The following is a 23,254-nucleotide window of genomic DNA, read 5'->3' as shown; positions in this document are numbered from 1 at the left end:
TGTCCAACCCAATCTCTCTTCAGTTTCGACTCACTGCTACCATCAGGAAAGGCGTATTAGTGTCACAAGACTCGCACCACCAGGTTCAGGAACAGCTGCTACCCCTCCACCATCAGACTCCTCAACGACAAACTCAGTCAGGGACTCTTACTTGTGAACTTAATTGATTTTCTTTTGTTCTCTCTGTATTGCAGTTTGTTTACAATCGTTATCTGTTTACAGTTCTTCATTTGTGTACATGTATGCGCTGTGTACAGTTTTTTTTGCACGACCAATTCTGCTGCGCCCACGGGTTGTATGTGATCTCATGTATGTACTCTGACAATAAATCCGAACCTGAAAATATCTGGTCAAGGAGGTTGGGCGGCTCGTCAAATGGAGCGAGATTCTCAATGTGGACAAGACAAAGGAGGTGACTGTGGACTTCAGGAGGACACACGTTGACCATTCTCTATTACACACCAATGGTTCCATCATGGAGTGAGTGGGATGCACTAAGATCCCTGCTGTGCATATAACAGACGACCTATCCTGGATTCACAACGCCTCCTCCTTAGTCAGTAAGGCGCAGAAGCGCCTACACTTCCTAATGAGGTTGAGGAGGACAAGTTTATGGGTCCCCAACATGACCATAATTACAGGAGCATGTCCCGTCTGGCTGCAACATTGTGTGGGACAGTAGCTGCAAAGCATCGGATCGAAAATCAACACGGCCGAGAAGATTATTGGGATCTCCCTTTCCACTGTTGATGACGTGGTTTAAATAGGGCTCAAAGAATTATTGAGGACCCTTTTCATCCAGCACACAGTATCTTTGACCCACTACGATCAGGAAGTGTACATACATGCACTTATTACATGATTATTACTGAATGTGTCATGTATTCGTGATCATGAACTTGAACGCAAACGAGCAGCACAGTTAACAACGGTTAGCGCAACACTGTTACAGCGTCAGGACCCGGGTTCGAATCCCACGCTGTCTGTAAGGAGTTTATATGTTCTCCCTGTGTCTGCGTGGGTTTTCCCCGAGGGGCTCCAGTTTACTCCCGCCCTTCAAACTGTACGGGATTGTACATTAATTGGGTGTAATTGGGCAGAACGGGTTTCAATGGCTGGAATCAGCTTCTATTGGTGCTGTAAATATTTCTTTTAATCGCCATGGGAGAGATTATTTGTGTACATGTATGCGCTGTGTACAGACAGGATTAGAACAGATGTTTGATGATTGGTTAGCAGGAACATGATGGGCTGAAGGGCCTGTATGATTATTACATTCCATGCTGGCTGCACTCTCCCCTCACAGTACAACACCACACCCTCCCCCACCTGCCCAACCAGACGTATTGGCCAAGGAGCAGATATTCACTGCCTTCTCCTGTCCCTTTAAATTCCCTCCCTGTCCTTCCCATCCCCAAATCCTAGTGGGAATGCTGAATAAATGCTCCATTTCCTTCTCTCCCTGTCATGGCCCAGAGGAAGGGCTGGGAAAGGCCAGGTTTCAGCAGGGGTGGGACCGGCCTTGCAGAAGGGAAGGACTCCAGCCGTCACTGGCATGGGGAGAGAGGAACAGGCAGTGTTGTGGGTATGGTGGGGCCAACCACACTCTTTCTTGACCCGAAAATTCGAGTAACCGATCGCTGTCAATTCTGGCAAGTTCCGGGTGATTGAGCTCTCGCTGTAGCTGGTACATGCAAGACGTTACAGAGAGTTAAACAGGAAAGTCTGTGGATGCTGGGGTCAAGTGAACTGCTGAGTTCCTCCGGCAAAATTTATATATTGCTGCAGAAGTCACATCGAACACGAAGAGTGCAGCACCAGGACAGCCATGGAGGACAACACCCAATATTCCGTCTGGGCACTCCCCAACTAGACAGCAGTAACATCGAGTTCTCCAATTTCCATTAATCCCCCTCCCCCCGAATCTCTCTCTTCCCCTATCCCTCTGTCTTCTTCAGCTCCTCATCCCCTTCCCGTCCCTCCCCTATCAGAGAGAGCTTCGTCCTAGCTTTTTTCTCTTCTATCCTCCCTCCTGTATCCACCGATGACCTGTTGGCCTGTGCTCCTCCCCATGCCCCCCCCTCCCCTCCACCTTTACATTCAGGCACCTGCCTGTTTTGGCTCATACCTTACGAAGGGCCCACGTCCGAAAGGTTGGTTCCCCTTTACCTCCGATGGACGCTGCGTGGCCTGCTGAGTTTCTCCCGCGCATGTGAGCATGGGGCATTTGACCCCAGTGACCACAGACTTTCTTGTTCAACCAGACTAAAGCTTGTACATGATCCCTATCCCTCCATTCCCTGCATCTTCATGTGTGCGTCTAGAAGATCCTTAGACACTACTGTAGTATCTGCTTCCACCACGGCTCCTGGTACCCACCTCTCTCTGTAAGATAAACTTGATCTGCATATCTCTCTCAAACCACCTCCCCCTCACCTTAGACCAGTGGTTCTCACATACCACCTTGAGTAATTCCTAACTGATCACGAAGCACCTATGGTGGTATGTGAATGGAAAGAATAAGGTTGAGGACCACTGGTTTAAACTTATTCACTCTAGTATTTCACATTTTAACCCTGGGGAAAAGATTTTAATTCCCACCCTCTCATACTTTTCATAAACTTCTATCAAGTCTCCCCTCGGCCTCTGTCGCTCCAGAGAAAACAACCCAAGTTTGTCCAACCTCTCCCCATAATTCATGCCTCTAAACCAGGAAACATCCTGGTAAATCTCTGTTCTCTTTCCAAAGCCTCCACATCCTTCCTGTAATAGGGTAACCAAAATTTGTGCACATTACTTCGAGTGTGGCCTAACCAAAGTTTTATACAGCCGCAACAAGTTGCTTTCAGTTTCCGGACTTGACACATTCACTGAACTTGATATTTATCCAAGCCTCGCTAGATGGTGTTTGCTCCCTTAAGTGGCTTTGGAGGGGGGTCGTATGGGGAGGGGAATAGCTGGTGTCATGTATGGGGAAGATGGGGTCCCAGAAGGAAGATCAGAATCCTTGAACGATTCAGGATGGGTTGGGGTGCGGGGCTTAATGAGAGGGGGAATCGCTGGGCGAGAAGACCGTAATCTTTGGAGGAATGGAATCCTTCCTTTGTGGATACAGAATTGGCTTGCCTAAAGAAGGTGGTTATCGAAGGTTGGTATTCTGCATGGAGGTCGGTGATCTGTGGTGTTCTGCGGGGATCTGTCCTGGGAACCCAGATCTTTGTGAATGACCTGGATGAGGAAGTGAAAGGGAGGGTTAGTACATTTGCTGATGAGTGGTCTGCAGGGCGGCCAGAAGTTACAGAGGGACATTGATAGGATGGCAGAACTGGGATGAGAAGTGGCAGATGAAAAGCGTGAAGAGGTTCATTTTGGTTGGTGAAATTTGAAGGCAGAATACAACATCAGTGGGAGATCTCTGTTGAGTGTGGACAAACTGAGAGATCTTGGGGTTCATGTCCATAGTTCGCTCCAAGCTGCTGAACAGGTTGATAGTGTTGAGAAGAAGGCGTGTTGGCTTCATTAACTGTGGAATCGAGTTCAAGAGCCGTGAGGTAATGTCACAGGTAGAATATTAAGTTCAGTTCTGGTCACTTCACTGCAGGAAGGATGTGGAGGCTGTAGAGCACATGCAAATAAGATTTACAAGGATTGGAGAGCATGCCTTATGAGGGTAGGTTGAGTGAACTTGATCTTTTCTCCTTGGAGAGACAGAGGACAATGGATGCCCTGCAAGAGGTGGTCAAGATGATCGTGTGGACGGGCAAGAGGGTTGAAATGGCTAACACAAGGGGACATAGCTTTAAAATAGTTGGGAGTAAGTATGGGGTTGGGGGGGTGGAATATTAGGGGCGAGTTCTTCACAAAGAGAGTGGTGGGCGCATGGAACGCTGGCAATGATGGTGGAGGCAGGGACAGTGGGATCTTTTAAGAGGCGATTAGATGGGTACGCAGAATTGAGGGGGATGCAGAAGGGAAATCCTCTGCTGTTGTTAGAGTAGGTAATAATGTCGGCACAACACCGGGAGCATTGTTTAAATAGGGCTCAATGAATTATCGAGGACCCTTTCCATCCAACACACAGTATCTTTTACCCACTACCATCAGGAACGAGGTACAGGAACTTCAAAATGTCCTGTGTATTGTGTTCTGTGCGCGCATTGTGACCTGGAGAGACACTGTTTCATCGTTTATATTAAGACATACAGTCCAGTTACAGGACCTTTCAGCCCACGAGCCCTTACTCTCCAATTTCACCCAATTGAACCTACACCCCCGGTATGTTTTTGAAGGTTGGGAGGAAGCCAGAGCACCTGGGGAAAACCCATGCAGACAGGGGAGAACATACAAACTCCTCACGGACAGCGTGGGTTTCGAACCCCGGACCCAATTGCTGGCACTGTGAAGGCATTGTGTTAACCGCTACAGAAACTGTGCCACGCCCCTACACTAACCATCCCCCCTACACGAACTGTCTCCCCTACACTAACTGTCCCCCTCTACACTAACCGTTCCCCTCTACACTAACTGTGCCCCCTCTACACTAACCGTGCCCCCCTCCACACTAACTGTGCTCCCTCTACACTAACTGTACCCCCTCTACACTAACCATGTCCCCCTAGACTAAAAATGCCCCCCTATGCCAACCGTGCTGCTAACTGGGTTGTATGCATACAATCAGATGAAAATACACTTGAATTCGATACACAAGTACAGCAGTTCAAGTGATGGAGTGTGATGCAAGTAGAGCATCTGCCAAGAACAGCTCGCAAAATATTGTCACTACAATTGATCCAACTGCAGCATTCTAAAGGAAAGTGGAAAAGTACTTTGAAAGGAAATAACAAGGCATGGCACGGACATGAGTGGGGGTGGGGAAGGACAGGGGGAATCCCTCTCTGAGATCTGTATTTGCAGATGTGCAGTAAAACCCCTGTTATTCGGAATTCAAGCACCAGGCTACCATAGGCTACCGGCCAAAAAAATGGAGTAAAATAAATAATTTTTAAAAAATCAAAATAAATACAAATTTAAATAAAAGTTTAAAATTGTTAAAGTAAATGATCTCTGAAGCAACACATAAACCTTTGGTGAAGATGGGAGCAAACATTCCGCCCACGGAGGGCCTTGGCTGGACTTTGCTCGTAGTAGCTGTTTGAATAAAGTTGTGTTTGAATAAATATGGCGTCGCCCAGGATGAAGAGCTGGTTGATGCCGCTAACCGTTGAGGTGACTCCCTTAAAGTGTCTCCTTCTCCCAGTTTAGTAAGAGTCTTTATTTTTATTAGTATTTTATTAAGTATATTAGTGAGCCTTTAACTATATATAACTTGGGGGAGAGGGAGTGTTAATTATCTTTGGGCAACTCCATGGAGGGGGAGGAACCTGCAGATTCAGCGACGGTTAAATGAATTCAAAGAATGTGACTGAAAATAAAGTAAAATGCTTTAAGGTTTATATATTCATGCATGTAAAGTTTGTTCAGTGTAAGTACAGTGTAGTATTTTTGTCTTTTTAATAGTTTATTCTCGATGCAGGTGTATTAATGAGAGGGGATCTTATAGAAAATTATGAAAGGCATCGATAAGATTAAGGTAGGGGAGACTAGAACGAGGGGACATAGCCTCAAATTTCAGGCCTAGTACATTTAGGACAGAAATGAGGAGGAACCTGCTTTTCCCATTGAAGCAGAGGTGACCTCAGTAAATATATTTAAGACCAGGTTGGATAGAATTTTACATAGTAGGGGAATTGAAGGATATGGGGAAAAGGCAGGTAAATGAACCCATCCTCAGATCTCATTGAATGGGAGAGCAGGCTTGATGGGCTGAAGGGCCTACTCCTGCTCTTGGCTCTTGTGTTCTTAGTTAGGCATTATAACAGTGAGTCTCAAGCAGCTGGAAAATTCACTTATCCGCCATCTACCAATCCCCGTGGGTGCTGGATACCAGGGATTTCACTGTAATAACTAATAAATTCCCAAGTAAAACATCCACCAGTGAGAGCTGAAATTGCATGAACCGAGGTACTATTTTAGCGTGGTATCCAGGCAAGTCAACCATCTACATCAGTCATTTTCAGCAAGAGCCTAATATTGAACTTACAATTAAGTAAAAGCCTTGTGTTATTTTCATCTCGTGTAACCTGAATATTTTAAAATGATTTTTATGTGGTCGGTAGGAGAGAAGTACGGATGAATCCAAAGCTTGAGTACTTCACAGAGAAAGAGGGCCATAAACTTTGAGCAGAGACTTGGGGGGAGGTTGAGAATGGCTGCCTTTCATAATTTTCTATAAGATCCCCTCTCATTAATACACCTACATCAAGAATAAACTATTAAAAAGACAAAATTACTACACTGCACTTGGCTGCGGACTGATGGAATCTGGCTCAAGACTGGCTGGAAGGGGTACCAGATATCTGATCTGGGATGTGAGAGGGTGCCGAGGGTAGGAGGGCCTCGTGCGCTGAAGGCTTCCTGATCGTGTCGGAGATTTAGATCCAGAGGTCAAGTGAACAATAGTTTGGACTGAAGGCAGAGGTAAATACGTGAAACCTCAGTGATTCTGTGATGGCGGCTGCCTTGCGGGGACGATGGACTGCTGCAGTGAGGTGTCCGTGAAGACCTCTGTCAATTAGTCTGCACTGTCCTTCAGTACCCAACCAGGCATATTGTCCGGTCCCGCCACCTTGTATGGGTTCACCTTGGACAGGATTCTCCTCACCTCAGCTGCGGCTATGCAGGGGGTCTGTTCATCAGGGGGACATGGAGCTTTCTTTGACGTTATCCTGTACTTCTCATCAAATTGTGTGTAGGTGTTCAGTCTGTCCGAAAGGGAGGCGTTACTGTCTTTAACTTGTAAAGTTGACGTGATCTGTATAGTCGTGATCTCTTGCCACATTCACCTCATGTCGCCGGTGTCACACAGTTGTCTGTGGATTATCTGCGTGTACCCACACTTTCTGAATTGTATGGGAGGGTTCAGCACTGGCTGAGGTTAGTCTCATCCTACACCCTGTTCCGAAGGCAGCATCAGAGCTCTGAGGAGTGTCTGAAACTTTGCATCCAACCATGGTTTCCAGTTAGATCTGGCTGTGAAGCACTTGATCTCAGTGACATCCTGGTGCAGATGTAGTCAGTCACTGAGCTCGTTGACAGTACTGCTGTGGGTGGCTGCCTCCCTGAAACAGCTCCAGTCCATGGTCTCAATGTAGCTTTGAAGCACTGATGTAGCGCTTGAGAGAAAGGGAGAGGGGCAGAGCTAGAGGAAAGGGGAAATAGGGATGGGGAAGGGGGAGGCCAACAGAAACTGGAGAAGTTCTCATTAATGCCATCTGGTTAGACAGCAGGCGTTCCTCCAATTTTGCGAGTGGTGTCAGTTTGGCAGTGTATGAGACCACGAACAGACACATTAGCATGGGAATGGGGCAGGGAATTGAGATGGGATGCCATGGGGACATCCCTGCTGGGCTGACGGACGGAGTGAAGGTGCCCTGTTATTGAAGCCAAGTTAGTTGAAGTTGATACAGTATGTGTTTTTGCAGAACAAAACTCTCTCACACTGTCCTGATTCCATTAAGTAGATAAGGTGATGCAGGTGATCAGGGGGTCAACAAGGAGAGGGGATCGGAATGTGTGGAACAGTGAGGCATTCGGGGAAAGGTCCCACTCTTCTCAAAGGATTACGTCGCAGCTCCAATGAATGATGAGCCTCTGGAACAATCATTGGGTGGAGAGACAGCTTGAGGAAAGTTGCAAATACCAAGTTTATCAAAGATCCTGTTACACTAAATGAGTGGCTTGTGTGACAGATTATGTGGTGTTTGTATTGTATATAGATATGTTTTGGGGAGATAAATTGGGGCAGGTTTTTCCATGTAGGTCACATACAAACACTTTAAAACAGATCTCATTTAAAATACTGGAGCTCTGCTCATGCGAGACATGCCAGGGACAACAGTCTTTGCAAAAGCTTTAGAAAATGCCCAAGAGACTTCGCTAATGGATTGTTGTTTACTGAAAGAACTTGTCGGAGCTGCAGACTGTCTGGAGTGGAACTTGCTGTTCTAAGAGAGTCATGTGGTTTTGCAAGCAGAAAGAGTCAAACAGGTTTTCTCTCTGAGAGAGAGAGAGAGAGAGAGAGAGAGAGAGAGAATTCAGTTCTGCAGTTTTACAGTCAGCAGCAGCTGGACTGGAACAGGACAAGCTGGCAAGCTTGTGGAAAATCCCATTTGGAAGACGGGTTGTGAGTGCTTAGTTCAGCCTGGTCAAAGCCCTTGTGGTTCATGCAAGAGGAGAGGACTGGCTGCCTAATGTTTCACTTGAAATAAGGGAAACAAAAAGGAACTCTATGGTGACCTGAAAGAAAGAGGTTATCATCTGGAGAACCCTGAGGGGGAAAGTTTCTTCGGAAGTGGCTGATTAAAAAGGAATCAGTTGTGGGTGTCCAGCATACAACAAATCTCTCTCTGAGCGGTAACCATTTACCTTTCAAGCACCAAAGCCTGGTGAAATTCATAAATGTTAAATTCTGTGCACAGTATAAGAATTGCCTGCAACCAGTGAACTTGGAGAAGTGAGAAGTGAGATTGGACTGTGAATCAAAAAACTTTTCTGAACTTACACACACATTTAATACACGTGCGCTTAGAATTAGAAGGGGGGTTAAGTTAGGTGAGTTAAGTCAATAGTGACAAGTTAAAGTGTGTTTCTGTTTTCATGTTTAAAGATAATTAAAAGCAACTTTTGTTTAAGTAACTATTTGTTTTGGTAAATATCTATTGCTGATGGGTTTTGGGGTCCTCTGGGCTCGTAACACTTTGAAGTTCTAAACAACATCTTATTTCTTCCCACTGGTGGAATCGTACCAGGGAGGGGGGAGGGTTAATTGGGCAGGCACAGACACGTGGGTCAAAATGGCCTGTTTCTGAGCTGTATGTCTAAATTTAAAAATTTAGTCACAGTTTTACATCATGGTAACTGGCCTTCTGCCCATCCTTTCCAGTCACCTTGTTGCAAGAAGAACATGGAGAAGAAATTGAGCAGGATGTGGCCTGGATTGGGGAATGAGTTTTATGAGGCAAGGTTAACAGTACTAGAGGAAAGTTTAGGGGAGGTTTTTCTTTTTTACACAGAGAGTGGTGGGTACTTGGTATACATTTCCATGAGTACCTGTCCAAATTCTTCTTAAATGTTAAATTTGAGTCCACATTTACCAATTCAGCCGGCAGCTCATTCCACACTCCCACCACTCTCTATGTGAAGAAGTTCCCCCTAAATCTTTCCCCCTTTCACTCTTAACCCGTGTCCTCTGGTTTGTATCTCACCTACCCTCAGTGGAAAAAGCCTATCTACGTTTACTCTGTCTGTCCTTCTCATAATTTTAAATACCTCTATCATATCTCCCCCTATTCTTCTACGCTCTACAGAGTAAAGTCCTAACCTGTTTAACCTTTCCTGAATCTGGGCAACATCCTAGTAAATTTTCTAGGTTTGCATAGATCAGCACAACATCATGGGCCAAAGATACTGTACAACGCTGCAATGTTCTATCTTCTAAGAGTCCACATCAACCACCAAGTCATCGGTTATACTAGTCCTTCACTAATCCCAATGTATTATCTCCAGGGTCTCAGCAACTCCCCCCCCAGATTCCACCAATCATCAGCACACATTGGCAATGGCCAATTAGCCCCCCATCGCCATCGCCATCACCCTCCCCCCCCCCCCCCCCCACCACCACAAAAGCATGGAACTTGGGAGAAAATGGGAGCACTCGAAGTGCACTAATTTGGTCAGAGGAAGAATGAGAAAACTCCACACCAACAGCAGTCGAGGTCAGGATTGGACCTAGGTCCCTGGTGCTGGGAAGCAGGTTGTCTCCCAGCTGCATCACCCCAGGGATCATCAAGGATGGTCACTGGTGCACTCGGAAATTAATTATTTGGTTTATTTGTTTGTATATTTATTTTATTTTTATTTTCCCTCTCTTAAATGTCTATGATACTCAAATTGTTGTTGGTGTGTCTTATGAACCTGAGAGGCTTCAGCAAGCAAGCCTTTCATTGCAATTGGGACTGGTGCAGAATATCAACTTGATCAGCAGGGACCAGATGCACCAGCCTATTCCATACTGTCTGACTATCTGAACATTGCACTTATATAATGTGATGGAATTGTATTATTATTAATTCTTAGTTATATATTATACTATTTTTAGTAAAGTTATTTTTGTGGGTTTGGAAACAGAGAAAGCACACACAGGGAACATTACTTCATTTTAAAGCAGACGCAGAGGCTCCGTCAGGGAACTATAAGAAAACTTTAGTGATTCTTCTCATGAAAGCCTGTTTGGTCAAAGAGGCAGTTTGACTGCTACTTCAGAACATTAAACAGTTTGATTATTGTTATCCATTGGAACCTAAAACAATAAATGTTTGCTAAGGAGAAGCCCCTGTTTAAACACAAGACCATCTTCTTTATAGCTGTACAGACAAGCGGAAGCATTTTCTTGTTAAGATTTGGAAGAGATGAACTTCAAACAAAACCAGTATTGATCAGAGCAAGTTATGTGATTAAAAACATTTGAAAAGCTGCATTTTAAGTATTCAACCAGACTCATCTGGAGTCAGAAATGCAGTAGCCTCTAGTGAGTGAGGTACTGTTCTTATCGCATTCTCTTTACCACGGGAGATACACAAATCAGTGGCAAAGAAGAGCCACTTCAGCTGTCTCCATAAAAAGAGGACAGTTTCCCCATATCCATGCCCACTTCATGTTGCCCTTGCTGGGGTTTGTGAAATCATCGAGGAAAAAAGCGCAAGTTCTGAACCCTCCATGCAAGAGAGGGAAATCATTCGTATGAAGAAACAATTCTCTGAAAACAACTCTACAAGAATTTTGTGAGTTTTGAGAAGTCTGAGGCCTCGCACCTACTCCATAATTACTTTGAGCAATAGTTTAAAGAGTTTCAAGACAAAACTGACTGAACTTTAAAAATTAATTATTTTTAAAGTTGTGCCTAAACTGTAATGGTTTTGGTTTTGATTTTGCCACACACACACCACACACATACATTTGCGCATAGTGGGATTAAGTAAGAAGTGTTATATTATTAATAGTTATTATAAATTTTTATTAATAAAAATTATTGTTTTGAAGATACAATTGTCTTGGTGAATTTCTATTGCTGCTGGTCCAGGTCGTAAGCATATGACAATAAATCTTTTATTTAATACCATCAGGAAGAAGGTACAGGAGTTGCCAGGCCATGAGATTGTATACGGTAACTGTGTATATCATCCCAAAATATTTATGTATATATATAAAATTCTATCTGTATGTATTTTTCCTGATTATTGTGTGATTATTCAATTACTTGTGAACATATGTACACTGTGGTCCATCTGGTTGGATATGTACAGTCAGATGATAATAAACCTGAACCTTCATTCAAACACTTCATAAAGTGCTTTATTCAAGCATTGAGAAATTGTTAACATTTACCCCTATCAGTCCAGCCCCCAAAATGTGCTTAACACTCACAGATTTGGGACCTGGCCGATTTCAGGATCTTTTGAGAGTCATACCACACCGTCTGACAATCATCCTGGAGTTTGTAAAAGCGGGATTTCATCCATGAATTGGACTTGATCTTCTGCATGTTGCTGCCTTGCAGCATGGCTTTCACATCTTCATCCTCGATGAAACCTAATTAGGAAAATAGAGGGGGCATGTCAGCCGGAGAGATGGAGGGAAGTGAGTGGAGGGTTGGGGAAAGCGAGGGGAAGAGGAAGGGATGAGGTGGGGAGCGGAGAGAGGTGAGGCAGGATAAAGGGGAGGGTGTTAAGACTGGGCGGGAGGGGGAAAGAGCAGGTGGGGGATAGAGGTAGGGGAAAAAGGTGCAGAAAGTTACAACAGGATATAAATAGGTAGGATGCAGAGTTGGGCGGAGAAGTGGCAGATGGAATGCAATCCGGATAAGTGTGAAGTGATACATTTTGGAAAGTTGAACTTGAAGGCTGAGAACTTGGTTAATGGCAGGATTCTTAACAGTGTGGAAGAACAGAGGGGTCCTAGGGTCCAAATCTATAGATTTCTCAAAGTGGCTGGGCAGAATGATAGGAGAGCTAAGAAGGCTTACAGTGAGCTGAGCTTCATTAGTCATGGGATTGAGTTCAAGAGCTATGAGGCAATGTTGCAGCTCAACCAACCTCTGGTTAGACCACACTTGGAGTTCTGGGTGCCTCATTACAGGAAGGATGTGGAAGCTTTGAAGAGGGTGCAGAGGAAATTTACCAGGTTAACAGCGCACAGGTTTTTTTCCCCTTTAGAGCTATGAAGTCCTTATAGACAGTGCCGGATTTGAACCCGGGTCGCTGGCGCTGTAATAAGTGCTGTGCTAACCAACAGCATTCCATCAGAAATAGTAGTCCATACTTCAGAGATGGAGTGGCTTAAATGCTCCCCCATACGTGTTGCCTTAGCTGCACTTACATAAGAGCAAATCCTAAAATCTATGTCCAGAGTACAAACGTGCTGGAGAAAGTCAGCAGGTCTTTTGTTTCATTCAGAAAACACTCCGCTTCCTATAGATGGGGCAAGATTTGCTGAGTTTCTCCAGTACTTTTGTGTATTGCACCACAATCGCTTGCGCCCACACCTCCTCCCTCAGCACCATTTGGGACCCCAAACAGTTCTCCCAAGTGAAGCAGCATTTCACTTGTAAATCTGCAGGGGTCAGCAATTGCATCTGCTGCTCCCATTGTGGCCTCCTCTACATTGGAGCCTCTGGGCACAGACTGGGTGGTCGCTTCGTTGAGCCCCTCGGCTCTGTCCTCCTCAATAGAGTGGATCTCCCAGTGGTCACCCATTTCAATTCCCCCTCCCATTCCCTTGCCGACACGTCTGTCCATGGTCTCATGCACTGCCAGACTGAGACCACCCGCAAATTAGAAGAACTGCACCTCATTTTGTGTCTGGGCCCCCTCCAACCGGATGGCATTAATATCGACTTATCCAGTTTCTGTTAAGCCTCCCCGATTTCTCAATTCCCCCGTCACTTTCCCCCCGGCTCTGTCTCTCTCTCTCTCTTCCCTTTTTTCTCTGTCTCCTTTCACATGGACAAAACCAGCTCTCACCTTTTCTCTTATCAGATCCAATTCACACCTTTTGGCTGTTGGTCTAGGTTCTTCCCCCTCCCATTCTTCAGTCTTTATTCAGACACCTTCCTGTTTTTATGCTCATTCCTTGAGGAAGGGCTCTGGCCTGAAACTTCGATCATATATATATATATATATATATATATATGTGGGTACTGCGAGACCAGGTGCGTCCTTCCAGAATTTCTGTGAGTTTTTTCACCACTGAGCCCTACGATATCTGCGCTGAACATGATGTCCAAATTGTGGTGAATGTCTGCCAAAATGCCTGTCTCCCCTCTGGCGAGCCTTGCTGTACTAACATTGGCTGTGCATTATCTCTACTGCTAAGGACACTCCCCTTGGGTATAACTGTATATGCATCTATTGTCTTTCATTATTGTATCATGAGTTTCTGCTAATAAAAGCCATGATTATTGTTTGACCACATCGTCTTTGTCTACTTCATCAACTGGCACTTCACAAATGAAACCACATATCTTCTGCCTGGACACAAACCATGACAGATGTCTATCCAGAAACCTCCTGAACATCACGAATGCATCTGCTTCAGCCATTCCACCTGACAGCCCCTTCCAGGTACCCTCCACCCTCTGTAAAATATTTACCGCACACATCTCCCTCAGTCCAAGTCCTCCACTGAGACGCTTTTACCCTAGGGAAAATGTGCACCCACTCTTTCTTTGCTTATTCTTTGAAGAGGGGCTCAGACCCGAAACGTCGGCCATGTATCTTTACCTCCTAAGGATGCGGCAAGATCTGTTGAGTTCCTCCAGCATTTCTGTTTGTTTTTAACTACAATCACAGCGTCTGCAGACGTTCGTGTTTCAATCAAAGTGTCTGCAGACTATCCTGTTTAAGACATGAAGGTTCTTCACAGAGCCTCATTGATAATGAGCATTATTTAATGAAACTTTAATGCAATTTATTGTGCCTGTATATTTACTCTCTCAATCTCTCTCGCACATATGTGCACAGCTCTATTTAGATCGATGGCATCAGGTTTACCTTCATCTATTCCACTTTTTTATGAGACCAGAAGGATTCTCTTTCCAATTTCTTGGGTGCTAGTCTCCTACCTCTGGAAACCCCTCTTGGTCTCTCCCTCCCACTTTTCTGCCTGCCCCCATCAGTTTTCAGGCTTCAGCCCCTCGCGACTCTTGACCTCTTGTCTCTCCACTCGTTTTGAGACCCCCTCTCGCTAGTTAGGCTCTTGGCCGCCAACTCTCCCCTCTCAACCAGCCGCACCAGTTTCTGACTCTCCGCCACCATTTTCCCATCTCCTGAGCCTTCCCTTGGCCTCCTTCCATCTTCCTGCTCCCATTTCTCTTCTCCCAGATCCTCCCTCTCTCTCTCATCTCTTGACTGCTTGCACCCATCCCCGTCCCCGGGAGCCCTCTTCTCACCCGCTGAGCTCAGTGTGGAAACGGATGGCTCCTGAAGGAATTGACCGACCTTCAGCTCCATGCTTGGGCATCCAGCTGCAGGATCTGGGCTCAAAGCTTCCAGCCCACCTGCCAGCTCCTGAGCCTCAACTCCTGGCCCCTGTTCTCCACCCCCTGGATCCAGGTTCCCTTCTGAATGTAGGCTTCCAGACTCCGGATTCAGATTCCTTGCTCCTAGCTCCAGGTTCCTTATCCCCTGACTCAGGCTTCCAGACTCAGGGTCCAGATTTTCCACTCCTGGATCCGGGTTTCTTCCCCCCACATTCAGGATTCTAGTATCCAGATTCAGATTACTTGCTTCTGGATCCAGCTTCTTTGCCCCCTGGCCTCGGCTTCCAAAACCCTGATCCTGGTTCCCTGCTGCCTGACCCCACCGTCTCAACTCTCGCAACCGGTGGCCTGCTGCTTGCTCCCCAACCCTCCCACTCCACTCCCCGACTTCTGGGGCCCCCTCTGCCAGCAATTGACTGGATGGTCTCGGTTCCAGACTCGGTCGTCCCACCATTGGGCCCCTTCCTGGTGAACTTCTGGTAAGACCACCAGCTGAAGATGATGGTAACTCTGCCCATTACCAGGCTGAGGACCAATAGCACGACAGTGATGAAGATATTCGTCGGTCAGACACGTGGCTGCCTGCCTGTCCCAAGGAAAAACAGTCAAGGCTATGAACATACCCCCAGAAGTAAATAATATTGCCACCTGTGACTGGGGCTTGGGTTTGATTGAATCACAAGTCTTCCATCAAATATTAGAAGCCAATGAGGAAGTCTATGGGGAAACTCAGCTGGTCAAACAGTGAACTTATTACAGCAAAGATAAAGTTACATAACCAATGCTTGAGCCCTTCATCAAGGTATGAACAAAATGTGGGCAAGTGCCCGAATAACAAGGTGGGGCAGGAGGGGAAGGGTGAGGAGCATGGTCCCACAGGCAGGAGGTAATACATGGACAAGGGTAGGAGGTCACACCAGCAAGCAGGGGAAGGAGGGATGGTTCTGTGAATGGAGAGGGAAGGAAGTTCTGTGAGATTCTCTCTCATTATTCCGCCTCTGCACACCCTGCTGCTCTCAAGCTCAATGACCATGTACTCACCCAGACTCGCTTCCACAACATTTGATCTTCCGTCTCTAGCCTGATGGCATTATGTTGACTTCTCCGGTTTCTGCTAGCTCACTCTCCACTCTCCCTGCCTCTCCTTCCCTCTGCCTTCTTTCCTCCAGCTCTCCACCCCTGTCCCTCTCCATTCACAGAGCCATGCCTCCTCCCCTTGCTTGCTGGTGTGCCCTCCCTCCCTTATCCACTGACCTACCTCCAGCCTGTGGGACTGTGCTCCTCCTCCCACCCCTTACCTTCGCCATTTTGTTCAGGCGCCTGCCTACATTTTGTTCATACCTTGACGAAGGGCTCAAGGCCAAAATGTATCTTTATCTTTGCGCTATAAAGTACAGTTTGACCTGCTGAGTTTCTCCAGCGTTGTGTTTTTACTTCAACCACAGTGTCTGCAGACTTGTACAGTATATTGGTGTTCTTTGGCTCTTCCATATTAATTGGTCATGAGCCAAGCAGCCCCACCTCAACCCTGACCATGACCCTAAAACCAAGGCTAGGCTCACGCTGGAACTAGAAATTCAATATTTAACTGAGGTTTGTGGGTGAGAGGGGTGTGGATCTGGTGCAGGTCAATGGGGCTCGGCAGAATAACAGTTTGACACTGACTAGATGGGCTGAAAGGGCCTGTTTCTGCGAGGTGGTGCTACGTGGTTCGGTGGAAGAATCACTGCCTCTTAAAGGTGCACGAGGAGATGATGGTGGGGGGGGGGGGGGGGGTTAATCGGGAAGTTGCAGAGTCAGTCTTTGCCACTGGTACATTGTCTCAGGAATTAACGGGGAATTAACTGGGACAAGGTCGAGTGAAAAAAGAAAACAGTCAAATGTTGTAATTTCACTCAGGGATTGACCGCCTCCTCCCCGATTCATATCCCCGGCATCAGATGACGCTGGTGCGCTGATTAAGCCAGTGGAAAAAGGACCACAGAAAGTCGCCCATTTCCAATTTAAAGTAGACTCTCTGATCCCTGGGGATGAGTGTGTTCAGTGGAAAAGAAGATAGTGTCCCAGTTAAAGATGGCCCAGTGGAAACAGCACAGTCAGCTTCCTATCTTGGGACACTGCACAGCCAATTAACTGGGGTGCCAGTGGAAAAAAAGGCTTAGCAAGGTCCTTTGACACAATGTTCATGCTGACAACATAAGGGTGGACAGCCAGCACCCAGGCAGGCAGTGGCCAATACCAGAGGACATCGGTTTAAGGTGAGTGGAGGAATGTTTTGGGGAGAAAAACAGGAGAGAGTGGTAGGTGTATGGAATGCATTGATGAGGGTGGTAATAGAGGCTGATACAAGAGGGACATACAAAAGACATTTAGATAGGCAAATGGGTGTAAGAAAAGTAGAGTGAGGGAGGGAAGGGTGAGATTATGGTAGAGTAGGTTTACATAGGTCAGCATAACATTGTGGGCTGAAGGGTCCGAACTGTGCTATGACCAAGCTGTCTATGTATACTAGTCCCATTTCCCTTCATTAGTATCTTTCCCTCTAAACCAGGAGTGGCCAACCTTTTAATTTTCAATTTAGACATACAGCACAGTAACAGCCCAATTAACCTACACACCTGGTGCATACTCGTGGGCCAAAATGGCCTGTTACCATGCTGTATGTCTAAATTAAAAATTAAAAGGTTGGCCACCGCTGCTCCAAACACCTCCTATTCGCGCAACCTGTCCAAATGTATAATTCTATCTGTCTCTATCTCTTTCTCTGGAAGTTTGTTCCACACTCTGTGTGAAAAAGGTCCCCCTTCCATGTCCCCTTCAAACCTTTCCCCTCTCACCTTAAATCTATGCCCTTTAATTTTAGACTCTCCGAACCCTGGAAAAAGACTGTGATTTTATCTCTGGTGCTCGTGATTTTACAAATACCCCTTCATCTCGTCTTTGTTGGTCAAAGCATTGGGTACAGCAGTTTAGATGTCACGGTAAGGCCCCACATGGAGCACAGTGGGCCGTTCTGGTCATCTGCTGCAGGAAGGATATCACTGAGGTGGAAGGGCTGCAAGAAAGGTTCACAAGGATGTTGCTGGGGCACAAGGATAAGGGGTAAGGGGTGTCTGAATGACCCCTGGAGCACAGGAGGCTGAGGGGATCACCTGCTGGAGATGTATAAAATTGTGAGGGGCACAGACAGGAGAGGGGACTCGACCTTTATGGTCCAGGGTCACATGAGTAGGACTAAGGGAGGAGCCAAGGTAGAAGGACACCCGGAGGGAGGGCCAGCCAGCACATACAATCATATCATTACACTCCCTTAACCTGCCTTTGAGACTGTGCTCCACCCCCGCCCCTCTCCCCAGCGATTTGTACGGGTAACCTGCCGAAATGTTCTCATACCTTGCTGCAGGGCTCAGGCCTGAAACATCGGTTGTGTAGTTTTACCTTTGCTATGTAAAGGACACTGTTTGACCTGCTGAGTTTCTCCAGTGTTGTGTGTCTTTAATTCAAACACGGTGTCTGCATATTTTCATGTTTCACCCCCATAATGTCAGTTCCCCTTTACTTCCTTTGGACTGTGTGACTGGATGAGTTTCTCCAGCCCACTTGTCTATTGCACTGCAGTTAACCTTCTTCATTGGCCAAAGATGACAAACTTTTCTTGGGAGTTTCTATCTGTTAATAGTGCGCCCATTAATTGTGAATTTTGAGACGTATAATTAAATACGCCATTTTTCTTCTACTTACCAAACGGAAAAAAACATTTTCCAAATCCACCTTGGCTAATACAACCCTCAAAGCTACCCTTTAGTCCATATCCTGAATGCATCGCTGGGGGGGGGGGGCGGTGGGGGGGTGGAGGGGTGGAGGCTGGTACAATAGGGAGATTCAAAATAGCTCTTAGACAGGCACATGGATGAAAGCTAAATAATGGGGAGGGAGTGGGGCGGGGAGCAAAGGGAGGGCAGGGTTAGATCGTTGTGGACTAGTTTTCTGGAGGTCAGCAGCTTAAGGGCCTGTACTGTGCTGGAATATTCTGTTATATTGGAATGTCACTCAGAAACTTCTACAGGAGAGCATTCTGGCTGGTTGCATCACTAGGCTATTTCATGTTGGGCCTCCGCCTTGAGACCGGCTACGGAGCGGATGGAAAATAGGAACTCACCTTTCAGACAGCAGCCCCAAAAGGCTGTTCCAGCATGCTATTTATACCCAGAGGCGCCTCGTAGCACCCTCCAGATCCGACAGAGGTGGGGCAACTGGAGCCCAAGTGCCACCCATCATCAATAAGCGGCAGAGCAATGGCCGTCTTCCCTACCCATAATTCCCCCACGCAGCTGAAACCGCTCTATGTTTCCCAGAACAGTTCCAGCTGCATGGGGGATTATGGGTAGGGAAGACTGTCATTGCTCTGCCATGTTTTGAGCCACAGAGAGTGGCCCCGAAGGCCGAAGCGGCCTGGTGTGGCTGTCCCAGCCTGTACCGGCTGTCCCCTGACACCACCCGCTGCCCCAATGGTCTCCGCTGCTCTGACGGTCCCTGCTGACAGCCACTGCTGCCCTGCTGGTCCCCGCTGCCCTGCCGGCCCCTGCTGACAGCCTCTGCTGCCCCCTGCTGCCCCGACTATCCCAAGGGCTCCCTGCTGCCCCTGACGGAGGGAGAAGGATGAGTGGGGTGATGGGTCGCGGGCTGATGGCGCCATCAGCCCACCCCCAAACAGCCATTTAGCGCTGCAGTACATTCAGATTGATTAGCGGAGGGCTGCGCTGCAGAAATTATCCCTCTTGGAGAGGGGTTGGAATATGCGGCTCAGAGTCCGCCTCCGTACATTCAGAAAGGTAGATGATTATGCATTTTGGTGGAGTTTCTCCTCCTTTACCTCAACTTTTGGGCTATCTGAAATGGCCTACTGTCTGGTGCCAGCGATCAAATCAGGAAAAGTCTCCAGAGGGTTGTTAACTCAGCCTGCGACATCACGGGCACCAGACTTCACTCCATCGAGAACATCCTCAAGAAGCGACGTCTGAAGAAAGCAGATTATGTCCCCAAGGACTCCCCACCACCCATCCCATGCCCTCTTCACTCTGCTACCATCAGGGTAAAGGAACAGGAGCCTGAAGACGAGCACTCAGTGGCACAAGGACAGCTTCTCCCCCTCCACCATCAGATTCCTAAATAATCAATGAACCAAAGACCCTGCCTGACTTGGACTTTTCGTGCACTATTTTTATAAGATGGTTTACATTTCCACCCATCTCTCCATCCTGTCTATATCCTCTTCTTTCAGCTTCATCCACAACTCCTGCAACCTTTGTATCATCCTGCAAACTTACTGACCCATCTTTCTGCCTCTTCATCCAGGTCATTTATTTAAATCACCAAGAGCTGGGGGTCCCAGAACAGATCACTGTGGAACTCCACTAGTCACTGACCTCCAGGCAGAATACTTTCCACCCACTACTATGCTCTGCTTTCTACATGCAAGCCGATTTTTAATCCACACAGCCAAGGTTCCATGGATCCCATTCCTCATGAGTTTCTGAATGAGCCTCTCATAGAAGACCTTGTCAAATGTCTTACTAAAACCCATGTAGACCACATCTACAGCCCTACCTTCATCAATTTATTTTGTTACCTCCTCAAAAAACTCATTTGGGCTTGTGAGACATGGTCTTTCCTCATCAGGGTGACCTTCCCTTCACAAGGGCTGCATGGTTAGTGAAGAGGTTAGTTCAACGCTGTTACAGCGGCAGCGATCGGGACCGGGATTCAAATCCCGTAAGGAGCTCGTTCGTTTGTTCTCCCTGTGTCTATGTGGGTTTTACCCAGGTGCTCTGTTTTCCTCCCACCGTTTAAAATAATGTTCGGGGTTGTAGGTCAATTGGTTTTAATTGGGCAGCAAGGGCTTGTAGGCCAAAAGGGCCTGTCTTAAAAAATGTTTTAAAAAATAATTAAAGCCATGCTGACTATCCTTGAGTAGACTGTATTTCTCCAAATGCTCATCAATTTTGCCCTAAGAATCCTCCCCAACCGTTTGCACACCACTGATATGAGGCTCACCGGTCTATAATTCTCAAAATTGTCCACATAACCTTTTTTTAAAGGGTACCTAAGAGCAAGTTTATTTTACCCAGGGTTTGGCGGATACATGGAAGGCACAGCTCGAGGAGGTGGGCACAATTACAGTGTTTGAAAGATACATGGACAGAAAAGGGTTAAGAGGATATGGGCAAATGGGACTAACTTGGTCAGCATAGGCAAGTTGGGCCGAAGGGCCTGCTTCTGTACGGGAAACACTGTTTAAGTGGATTCCATTGGAGTGCAGATTCTAAAAGGAATGTGGTTTTGCAACTGATAGCTTCCTGTTTTACTGTTTCTAAGGTAAATTTATTTTGGCAAGTTCCAGGATGATATGATTACTTAAATGAACTCCCCAGCTCCCATTGTGAGATTTGAACTTCAACCCTATGCACCGCTAATCTGTTTGACTAAAGCCGATATGATTTTGTGTCCAGTGAATCAGACCAATTACAGATACGCCTTGCCCCCATTATAGTTTTATCAAACTGCTTTGTTACAAGATGATAAAGCTGGCTACAGTGATACTCAAATACAGGTGTGTGGTTGCCTATGGTCCGCGGGCTGGCACCGACAAAGTCTATCATGGCTGCCCCAAGCCAATATTTGGACTTGGGCATTACAGCTGGGGTGGAGAACAATGCTGGAGAAACTCAGCAGGTCAAACAGTGCACTTTATATAGCAAAGGTAAAAATACATAACCAACATTTTGGGCGTAAGCCCTTCATCAAGGTACGAACAAACTGTAAGCAGGCAACCCAAATAAAAAAGTTGGCCGGGGGGAAAGGAAGGAGCACTGACCCAAAGGCAGGAGGTAATAGGTGGATAAGGGAGGGAGGGCACTTTCCAACCAGGTGGCATTAACATCGACCTGCTAGCCTGCTCTCTATTCTCCCTCCCTTCCCCATTTTCTCCAGCTCTACACCCCCTTCTCACTCCATTCACAGAGCCATCCCCCCCTCCCCCTCTTTACTGTTGTGCCGTCCCTCCCTCATCCTCCTTCCTGTGGGGCTGTGCTCCTCCCTCCTGCCCCTATTAGTTTGTTCGGGCACCTGCCGCCGTTGTTTTTTATACCTTGATGATGGCCTCAAGCCTGAATCATTAGTTCTGGATCTTTATCTTTGGTATTTAAAGTGCACCATTTGACCCGCTGAGTTTCTCCAGCGTTGCGGTTTTACTTCAGCCACAGGTGTCTGCCAGCTTGTTGTGTTTTACGGCTGGGGTGGAGTCAGTTTCGAATCTCAGTCAGGGGCGTGAGATCTGCTCCGATTTAATGAGGGTGTGACAGCTTAGCAGGCAAAGCCAGGGAGGGACTGTTTGCGCTCTCCTGCCTTGAAGCAAGTCTCGTTTATTGTTACCTGGTTGCACAAGATCAACGGACCAAGTAGTGTTCCCTTGTCCTCGGTGCAAAACACACAGGCACACAACCAGATATAACACACATACAGACAAATAATACGTATGCAGGACGAGGATTCCATCTATACAAATAAATAAATAGTTTCATGAATATGAGAGTCCTAGGTGGTTAGTGTGAGCCGCTCCTTTGGTCGTTCAACATTCTCACTGCCTGTAGGAAGCTGTTCCTCAGCCTGGTGGTGCTGGTTCTGATCCTCCTGGATCTCTTCCCTGGCGGGAGCAGCTGAAAGCAGGGTGAAAAGGGTCCGCAATGATTTTGCGCCCCCTATTCAGACAATGATCCCAGTAGATCACATTGATGGGGTGGGGGGGGGGGGGGGGAGGGAGATTCCAGTCATCCTCTCTGCCTCTCATGGTCCTGTGGATTGACCTCCGATCCATTTCTCTGCAGCAACTGTACCCCACTGTGATGCAGCCGGCCAGGTCACTCTCAATGCTCTCTGCCTCTCATGGTCCTGTGGATTGACCTCCGATCCATTTCTCTGCAGCAACTGTACCCCACTGTGATGCAGACGGCCAGGTCACTCTCAATGCTCTCTGCCTCTCATGGTCCTGTGGATTGACCTCCGATCCATTTCTCTGCAGTAACTATACCCCACTGTGATGCAGACGGCCAGGTCACTCTCAATGCTCTCTGCCTCTCATGGTCCTGTGGATTGACCTCCGATCCATTTCTTTGCAGCAACTGTACCCCACTGTGATGCAGCCAAGCCAGGTCACTCTCAATGGAGCTCCTGTAAAAGGTTGACATAATGGTGGCCAGTAACCCTGCCCGCTTCTGAGGAAGTGCATTCGCTGTTGCTTCCAGCTGAAAAGGGAGGAGATGTGGTCCACGATAGGGCAGGTGGGACAGAAATGCCAAGGCAGAGGGCTGTCCACGCTCCCACCATTCACTGAGGCTGTAGTAGTCACCCCATGGAGAAGAGATGTCTAAAGACACATAGCACAGTAACTGGCCCAGGAGCCCAGTAACACCCAATTGACCTATAACTTGGGTACATTTTGAACGGTGGGAGGGAACCGGAGCTCCTGGAGGAAACCCACGCAGAGACAGGAAGAGTGTACAAACAGACAGCGTTGGATTCGAACCCTGGTCGTTGGCACAGTCA

At 47.0% G+C, this 23,254-nt stretch overlaps 1 protein-coding gene and 1 long non-coding RNA gene across 10 annotated transcripts in view; one reads left to right on the top strand and one right to left on the bottom strand.

Annotated features, from left to right (window-relative positions):
• plcd1a (phospholipase C, delta 1a) overlaps positions 1 to 23,254 on the bottom strand; it is a 243,269-nt gene that overhangs the window by 85,546 nt on the left and 134,469 nt on the right. For 6 of the 9 annotated variants that reach the window (XM_069914931.1, XM_069914934.1, XM_069914932.1 and 3 more), the window contains one exon: positions 11,542 to 11,706. The exons of the other annotated variants lie outside the window; for them this stretch is intronic. In XM_069914931.1, coding sequence (XP_069771032.1) covers positions 11,542 to 11,706 — 165 coding nt within the window. The remainder of the gene's footprint in view (positions 1 to 11,541; positions 11,707 to 23,254) is intronic. 9 annotated transcript variants of the gene reach the window in all.
• Positions 13,628 to 15,307, top strand: LOC138751938 (uncharacterized). Its single transcript, XR_011350274.1, has 2 exons — positions 13,628 to 13,736; positions 15,090 to 15,307. It is a non-coding gene; the product is annotated as an uncharacterized lncRNA (long non-coding RNA).

This window comes from Narcine bancroftii, chromosome 1 (genome assembly GCF_036971445.1).
Source record: "Narcine bancroftii isolate sNarBan1 chromosome 1, sNarBan1.hap1, whole genome shotgun sequence".
In the NCBI taxonomy this organism is placed as follows: domain Eukaryota; kingdom Metazoa; phylum Chordata; class Chondrichthyes; order Torpediniformes; family Narcinidae; genus Narcine; species Narcine bancroftii.
The sequence above is the reverse complement of the archived record's forward strand: the minus strand, read 5'-3'. Positions and strand labels throughout refer to the sequence as shown.